At 38.7% G+C, this 8,783-nt stretch overlaps 1 protein-coding gene across 1 annotated transcript; it reads left to right on the top strand.

Annotated features, from left to right (window-relative positions):
* Positions 1-963: 963 nt before the first annotated feature.
* On the top strand, positions 964-7,119 carry icmt (isoprenylcysteine carboxyl methyltransferase). The gene is made up of 5 exons (XM_041798463.1): positions 964-1,182; positions 4,356-4,444; positions 4,522-4,691; positions 5,098-5,315; positions 5,967-7,119. The coding sequence occupies exons 1-5, from the start codon at positions 964-966 to the stop codon at positions 6,144-6,146; spliced, it is 876 nt and encodes a 291-aa protein (XP_041654397.1). The 3' UTR covers positions 6,147-7,119.
* Positions 7,120-8,783: the final 1,664 nt, after the last annotated feature.

Below are 8,783 nucleotides of genomic sequence, written 5' to 3' on the forward strand. Positions count from 1 at the left end.
AGGCAGTTTTGACTCCAAATAGAACAAAACACAATTAGCAATTGACAGAGCGCATGATAACAATAAAGCACTTTATTACAGAAGGTGCATATCTTATTTTACTCCATTTTTCTAGGACATAATGAAAATTTGGTAGATTATCAAGGAAATGCCTTGTTATCCGAGCTTTGTCATCAAAAGAAAAGAGATAAATAAGTTGAACTCTTGAAGCAGCTAATAAATTGGAAATAACCTGCATGATAGGAAAACCTAAAAAAAACTTGTCTGAATTTATTCTATGTCCACTATTATACTATCCTTGGTTTTCCCTGGCACAAATTCCTGGACCCTGGACAGATGAACTGGGAGTTGCTCTGGAATTTAAAGGGAACAGAAATTGGAAGAAATGATTTAAATAAGACGGTTGTAAAAAAAAAAAAGAAATCTGATTTTTTTCAGCAAAAAATAGGATTAAAAATCACCCTGTAAAAAAAGTAAAGTAAAAAAATTTAAAAAATCTTAAACATGACTGTTTAATCTGTTCTGTTTTTAATAATCAAACAGAAAGAAATTATCCCAAAATAAATCAAATGAAGAGGGGCTGTAAATAAAAATGGTTCATATTAAACAATAATTCTAGAGCCTGCCTAAGTCTATAAAAAAGTTAAGTTAAAAGTGTCTTCAGTGTTAATCAGTTTTAGCATGTCTTTAACATTTTTGTAAATATTATTGTGCTTATATCCTCAATGAAAGAGCATTTTGTCATTGAAGTTATTTTTCCCCATTTTTTATATTCTGTTTGTTTTATGTTATCAGTTTGATTTTTCTTTTTATTTCACCAATTTCAGCTATTTGAGCTTTCTAATACAAAGCAATGCTTTATTTGTTTATTTATTGACGTGTAATTTTGAAAAGAAGAAAACTGTAACTCACGTTATGGACTTTGAAGTCTCGCGAGAGGTCCCGTAGCAGAGTACTTCCATCATGGCAGGCTGTAAGTTGGTGCTAGAAGGAAGAGTTAGTATAAACGCGTTTGTTTTAGGCCTCAGCGTGATTGTAATCCCACTTATCAGGACCTTTTTTGGACGTCTTGACTGGGTCTTTGATTATCTGACAGAAACTCCCGGGAAAATCGCGATTTGCTTTCATATTGCAGTTGTTAACGGCCTCTTGCTAACCATTTACAGGGGACCTCTGTACAAGGTAAGCACTGACGTTAGGGAGACCACTTCCTGGTTTCTGCTTCATTTATTCTCTTTTTCATGTAATCATACATGTTAAGTTTTAAAGCAGCCTTTTGGTGATATATTTTATCTATTAGGAGATAAGACTGCGGGTTTTGACAGCACTTGTGTCGGCATTCATTGAAACAGTAGGCTCTGTAAAGCTCCCTGCTAGCTAGCATTAGCCCTCTAACATGTCTTATGTTAGCTAATCTGATTAGCTAAAGAAGAGTCAGACAGCTTGTGATGATGCTCCAAAGATAGAAGCCTAAGCCAGGTAAATCTGCTGAGTCTCACGGCCCTCTTCTCTCTTAGTATCTTTAATTTACTCTGTTAGCAGCCCTGACAGCCTCTGTGTGTGCAGGCAAACACTGAGAAAGAACCTCAATCTGATTTCTAGGGTGTTTTTGGTTTATGGTTGATTTTTTATCAAGGCTTAAAGTATTTCAAGAATAAACAAACGTCCGTTATATATTTAACACTATCAACTAAATGAAATGGTTAAAGGTGTATAAGGGAAAAGCAGTCATTTTAACAGTGTTAGAGTAGCACTGACTTGATTTTATTGCATGGATGAAATCCTAAATAGGGCTGGAAATATATCAACTTACTAAGATGTATAAATATATTATCAATATATATATCAAAGCGATATCAGATAAGACAGTTGTTTTACTGTAGTACCAGACCTAATGCTGAGTAAAAAGATAGTTTACAAAAAATCACTATCAGTAATATGGTTATTTACCATAAGACAGTCTGTGATGTTAGGACTAATGGAGAATCAGCGCTTTATTTATTTTATTTAATTCAAGGAGAATTTTTAGGAATGCACGATAACGGATTTTTATGCTGATATTTAAAGATTAATTTGAACTAGCGCTGAATGATTTAGTACAATAATCTAATTGCATTTTTTTCCTCAATATTGCAATTCCAATTTGATTTGCGATTATTACCTAAGTTCCTTATATTATGTTTTTTAACCAACTTACACAAGCAATGAATCAGTCTATATTATAACCAGCACAATATTAGTTAAAACTAGAGCTGAACAATTCTAAAAAAAAATATCTAATTGTGAGGATTTTGACTCCTATGGCACATTGGGTAGGAACTGGTGTATTGAAGGGAGTTATAATTATTATGTCATTCTTATATTTAATAAGAAAAACATACAAAAAAGTGTGATTTTTGTAGACTTTTCTAAAAGAAAAAGTGCCTGTGGATGATTGCATGATATGTAATGCAAAACATCTCTGCTGCTGCAAAAAAGTTTTAAACTGCTTTTTTGACACAAATTTCAGGTTAAATAAATATTGCATCTTCTGCAATTTGAAAAGGAGGCCATAATGCGATTTAATCTAATTTTAGTTTATTGCCCAGCCCTACTTTAAACAAATTTGAATGTATAATGATGAAGAAAGAACAAACTTGAGTTCTTAAAATACACTTTGAAGTTTGTAGATTGAGAATGAACAAAGAACAAGGCCTGAACTGGCTCTAACTAGGTCTGTTTGCCCAGCCTAAACTTTACAAACTTATTAGTACAAATAGCAAAAATTTGCAGTTGGTTGGTTTTTAAATACCAGCAGAATTTTTTTTTATCCGATGATACAACATCAGCCAGATAATACTGTGCATCCCTAGCATTTTTATTTATTGAATTTCACGACTGGGTATTTTATTTTGTAATTCTTCAAGTACATGATGACATTGTGCAGTTTGATAAAAGTGCTTGTGTGACTTTTGGCACTTGAACCACATGGATCTGACTCAGAACCAGAGGTCACGTTCACTAAAATGTTTCTATATTTAACAGAAGTTTTTTTAAAGGGTTATGTAATATAAAGAAGGCTGTCATTTTAACCAGCTGGATTAATGAGAATGACCCTGCATGCCAGCACACTCACAAGGGCAGATGCACAGACCTTTTCCATTTTGCAGACACAGCCCATCAGTGAGGTTATTCGATCTCTTTAGAAAAAAATGAGTTCCTCTGCTATCTGTGCTTACAGCGCACTGGAGGTAGCTTAAGGCATCAGTTATGGAGGGCTACAGCTGATGTGGTGCAGAGGCTCAGCTTGCTTCAAACTCTGCAGTTTTAAGCAGTGAGCACGAACTCTACACACAGTCTCATAAACAATTGCTTTAATTTTAAATCAAAGAATTAGTTTGTATGAATTATTTTTACACGCACCTGTATGCAGATGCTGCAAAAATCACAGACACACAGAGGCTTAGCCATTAGGGAGCTATTTCTGGAAGTTAATGTTCACTTCTCTTCAGTTTTCCTCATTAAGAAAGAGTGACAGCCTCATGTAAAGGGGTTTGAATGCTCTGTGGTATTTATGAGATTGCACATAAAATTTCCAGTGATCAGAGGTCTGGACTAATCAATAATGCTTAGCCTAAATAAATTCTGTTTTATGACTTTTTCATTATTATCATTAACATACTGAAGGAGTTAAATCAGTCAGAGGCTATACCTGCTCCACATGTGTGGAGACAGAGTCGTTGCACATGTAGAGGAGAATGTGAATGTCCTTTCTTGTTTCATTATTATAACTCCTAAAATTGAATGCTTTGTGGTAACTCTGAAAGTTAGACTAGAACAAACCAAAGCTGCGCATGTGTGGATGTTTTCTCACCCTGTTCAAGTGTGTGGAACAGTCAGAAATCCTGCAGAGCGTGTGAAAAATATGCAGGGCTCCACAGTACAGCCTTTCAACAACTTGAAAATTGACTATGGTCTTCAAACGACTATATCCTGATATTCAAAAATAGACTAAAAACAGTCAACAGTATCTATATGGCATGTTTATTTGCTTGCTTGAGGACAGAGATTGTGCGCCACTGTCACAGCATGAAAGTAGATTGTGCTGCTGTGTTCATCTGTTCTCTCTGAGATAATGGCCAGTATTGGGTATCTGTTTTATTATCAAAGTTTTTAACCCTGCTAATTAGGAAAGCTGATTAAAAAAAAATTCTCTTAAAATGCGAGTTAAGCAGTAATGATCTCAGGCAGGTGGGTCAAATTTCCAGGCTTAACTTTACCTAGGTTAACTTTACCTGGGTTAACTTTATCTAGGTTAACTTACCTGGCCTTAATTTAACTGGGTTAACTCTGGTGGATGTTCTGACGTGTTGCAGGTTGCAGTGAGAGCGTGTTTTCTGGGAGTCACTTTTGGTCTTGGCTTAATTATCAGCTTCTCTGACACCACATGGACCCATTTTGGCTGGTACGTAGATATTTGTCCTCTTGTTTTTGATCTCAGGTTGTGTGTTAGTGCCGTGTAGTAATGGCATCTCTCTGCAGGTACATGTGCTCCCTGTCGTTCTTCCATTACTCCGAGTACCTGGTGACGGCCATCATCAACCCTCGGAGCCTGTCCCTGGACTCGTTCCTGCTCAACCACAGCGTGGAGTACACGCTGGCTGCTGTGTCATCATGGGTGGAGTTCACTGTGGAGAAGCTCACAGTTCCAGGTCAGTCAGATCCGGGCTGCATTTAGACCGCTCGGAGACTTTGTGTTTATCTTTATTATAATAAACCTGACATTTTTGATAGTTGTGATCCTTTTCGTTTCAATGTGCTCTAAACAGCACAACATCTATTTAAACTCAGTTTCTGATGAGAAACTTCAATAATTACAGCTGTGAAGATGAGGAATATGTTTTTTTTTTCATCGATATAATACAGATTTAACAGAAGGAGACATGGCCTTTTATAACTTTTAACCCGCGTTCTCACTTCTGTTGTAAATGCATGGTTATTATTTTGTTTTTCCACTTAACAATGGAGGAGAATCAGTAGTGATATTGATCTTTGATTGACCTGAGAAGCAATCAGATGGCCATCACAGATCCTGTTTCATCCCATCCTTTCTCTCAGAGCTGAAGCAGCTGAGCTGGCTGAGTTTCGTGGGTCTGATCATGGTGCTCTGCGGTGAGGGCCTGCGGAAGGCGGCCATGTTGACGGCTGGATCCAACTTCAACCACATCGTCCAGAATGAGAAGGCCCAGAGCCACGTGCTGGTCACCAGCGGGGTCTACTCCTACTTCAGGCACCCGTCCTACGTGGGCTGGTTCTACTGGAGCACAGGGACACAGGTGAGACAGGACGGCTTGGCATGGTGCTTCTGTTTAAAATCTGTTAACAGATGCAGAGCCATGTTTTTGGTTGACACTATGTTTAAAATTTATGCCTCAATGAAGTCATGAAAAATCAACAAATTCTTCTTTTGTTTGTTTACAGAGTAAACAATGCAGTGTTAAAGTTTCATACTCTAACGCAGTGGTTCTAAACTGGTGGGTCGAGACCCAAAAGTGGGTCGCGAAACCCTTTCCATTGGGTCCCGGATGTGTGCCTGGAAAAAAAAATTGCGCAAAATTGTCAGTGAGACTCTATAAAACATGCATTTTTCATCCTTTGTCATTGTTTTGTTACACCTTTTGTACTGTCTTAGGCCTAATTGTACTATCTTTTATGAAAAACATCTGATTAACCAAAAAGATCTCCAAAATTTGGGTCGTGATGCTTCTTGAGGAGTTGATGGTGGGTCCCATGACTCAACCAGTTGAGAACCACTGCTCTAACGTTGGCCATATTTTATTAGCTCCTAAATGTGAGTCTAAATGGACCACAGGCCAAAGTTTGACCCCCCTGTTTTATGCCCTTTAACTCTGACAGCCTTGTAGATGCTTCTATGACAGCTGTCTTCCTCCTGTCCTGTTCTCTGATGACCCTGTCGTCTGTTTCAGGTCATGCTGTGTAACCCCATTTGTATATTGGGCTACACGATAGCCAGCTGGAGGTTTTTCCGGGAGCGGATCGAGGAGGAGGAGCTCTCCCTCATCCACTTCTTTGCTGAGGACTATGTGGAGTACAAGAAGAGGGTTCCCACGGGCCTGCCCTTCATCTCAGGGATCCGCGTTAACTAGTCCTGAGCTGGATTCTGGACTGAGCAGACTTTAAGCGCTGAAGCAGGTCAAACCTGGTGGGTGTGTGTAGCGTCTGTCATGGCGGCCGGCTGCCCTCCGTTGGAGCTCCGAGCAGCCGGCTGAGAGCTGCAGCTCACAAACAGAGACGGTGATGGCTGGGACGGCGGCACGCAGCTGGGCTGCTGATTTTCTACCAACTTCCAAAATCCAGTTAAAGACCAGGAAACCTCCACTGTACTCGTTTACTCCAATAATATCAGCTTCGTGTGTTTCTGTTGTGTTTCTGTTTGCATGCTCAGTGTTTCCACTGATGACCTGTCGACTTTAAACAATGCTGCACTGGACCCACGAGCACCAGGAGGATGTTAGAGACTCACTTTGGCTCTTTAGATGGAGGAGTTTCAAAGGAAATCCAAAGTTTAAAGCTTTTCCACTGTATAGGGTTATCAGTGTTTTTAAAACTTATCACCATGTTCTCTAAATGAAAAATGTCCTTTTGGATATCAGACAGACATCACTGAAGGGTTCACGATACCAGATCTTCAAACTTCACACTAGTAAGAATAAACAAAACAAGCTTTTCTGACTATTATCAGTATCTAAGAGGAAGCACAGACATCCTCCCCTGTGATGTAGCCTCTTTTGTGTTTTTCTTGTTTTATTTATGTGTTGTTCATTGTTAAGTTTGTGTTTGTGATAAGTTACCATCATTAACGGTATCATCCTTTCCACCACCATCAGCTCGTCTGTCGTTTATGCTCACTTTGTTACAAACCGACCAAATGACTGAGATGTGCGTGGATGAGCGAGGCTGCCTCTGCCTCTCTCCCAGATATCTGAGTGGCTCTACACTGCTGCTATTCACTCTTTAAACACTGATCTTATTGTGTGTGAGAGAAAACAAGTCAAGGGGATGAGTGAGAAGGTCAGTAAAGAGCTCAGTAACTTAATAAAGAGAACCATTTAGAGTTGATGACACTGTCAGTACTGTAGTTTTTGAGTTTAACTGCAGACTGTCATCAGAAGTGGATATACCACTGCTTTGTCAAACACTGGTTTAGGAAGGCCTCACTTTGGCTGTTTGGCATCAGGATGTAGTCACGTGAATTTACAGAAAATGAAGAGTGGATGTGGCTCTTTCAAGCATCTTTTAGTATGACTCACTGCTTAGAAAAACATCTTAAGATCTCTGCAGTGGAGACAAGGATTGCCATGGGACAAGATTAAAACTTGGCCCAAAAATCATTTTTTAAAAAAAGGAAATTTCTCGCTGAAGTACACAGAAATGTGCAAAACTTTTTGGCAAGTTTGGGCCAAAAACTGAGGTTGAAGTAAAGAGTAGATGTAGCGAGTGAGGGCACCATCGAGCGGGAAGAAGGACTGACACAATCCTGATCATGCTCTGGGTGTCCTTGCATGTTACCAGGGGCATAATCTGTTAAAAAAATAACAAAGTCCACACCTTTAGGATGAAGTCAGGGGTGGATGAGAAGAGTGAGCATGGCTTTGGGTTCTGCCCAAGTGGGTATTTTGGTTGCCACAAGCTCCTCCAAAACAACCAGCAGTCTCTGGGGGTATTACTGAGGGTCCTACATGCTTAAAACTTATGCACATGACTATAACCTGTGAGGAAACTTGGATGCTGCAGGAATATTCTGAGAAGTAGACTCATATTCTCTTGAACTTTTACACAGTATGACCTCTCCTGCATTGCTGTATATTAGAAAGTGAGCTCATCAAGGCACTTCTGCATCACTTCTAAAAAGCTCTGTGCTACTTCCACTTCTGTCGGACAGTCTGAGGTTTTAACTTCTACAACTTTACGTGGTAACAAACTCACAAGGTCTAGGATGGAAGGAATACATCATTTAGGAGATTGTCCTATTGGCATGACTGTTTCATATATCCATTGGGGCAACACCCAATAAATGGTGTTTGAGTTAACTAAAACTGGACTAAGATTATTTTTTATGAAAACTAAAACTATAAAGGTCAAAAATGACTGAGATGTGACAAACTACTTTATCCTTAAAACTAAGAATAAAAAGCTGTCAAAGTAAATACTGAACTTTCTCTTCATTGGCGCTGATTGGTCCAGCAAGGTTTTCAGCTTGAAGCTTTACAAGTTAGATCTGACTGATGATGGACATGAAAGCTGGACACTTCACTGACTTTGCAATGTTAACTTTTGAGCAGCATTGATCATAGAAATAACAAAGACTGTATCATTTAAAACATGGCATCAAAAAGAGTATCGGAGTTTTATCTTTCTCCCAACTCTACCAAGGACAATGACGGAAATGTTAATATGTGCAAGCAAAATATTTTTGCGCTAATGATTCAGGTTTGAATCTGACCTTCAAAATAATTCTCTCTGCTTCAAAAGTGAGCAGACATACAACTGTTTTATAATCTGAAATGTCCCAGATCTTATTAAGAGAAATATTCAACCACCTTATTTAAGTTTTGGCCAATGGTTCAATCTCCTAATGTGTTTCTGAGATGCAGTCAGACTGAATGTGTGTTTCCACGCGTTTTGAGGCGATTGCAGTGTAAAGTGTCACACTTGTAGCATTTTTTATAAAGTGCACTCTCTAAGGCTGAAATCACACTAAGCAGGGTTTGAGACAAAGATCT

Source organism: Cheilinus undulatus, linkage group 11 (assembly GCF_018320785.1).
Source record: "Cheilinus undulatus linkage group 11, ASM1832078v1, whole genome shotgun sequence".
Taxonomy (NCBI): Eukaryota; Metazoa; Chordata; class Actinopteri; order Labriformes; family Labridae; genus Cheilinus; species Cheilinus undulatus.

Bases quoted from the DNA above. Each gene is read 5' to 3' on its own strand.
- icmt (XM_041798463.1), top strand. From the start codon at position 964: ATGGCAGGCTGTAAGTTGGTGCTAGAAGGAAGAGTTAGTATAAACGCG. The intron at 1,183-4,355 runs GTAAGCACTGAC...GACGTGTTGCAG, and splicing joins ACAGGGGACCTCTGTACAAG to GTTGCAGTGAGAGCGTGTTT. The intron at 4,692-5,097 runs GTCAGTCAGATC...CCTTTCTCTCAG, and splicing joins GGAGAAGCTCACAGTTCCAG to AGCTGAAGCAGCTGAGCTGG.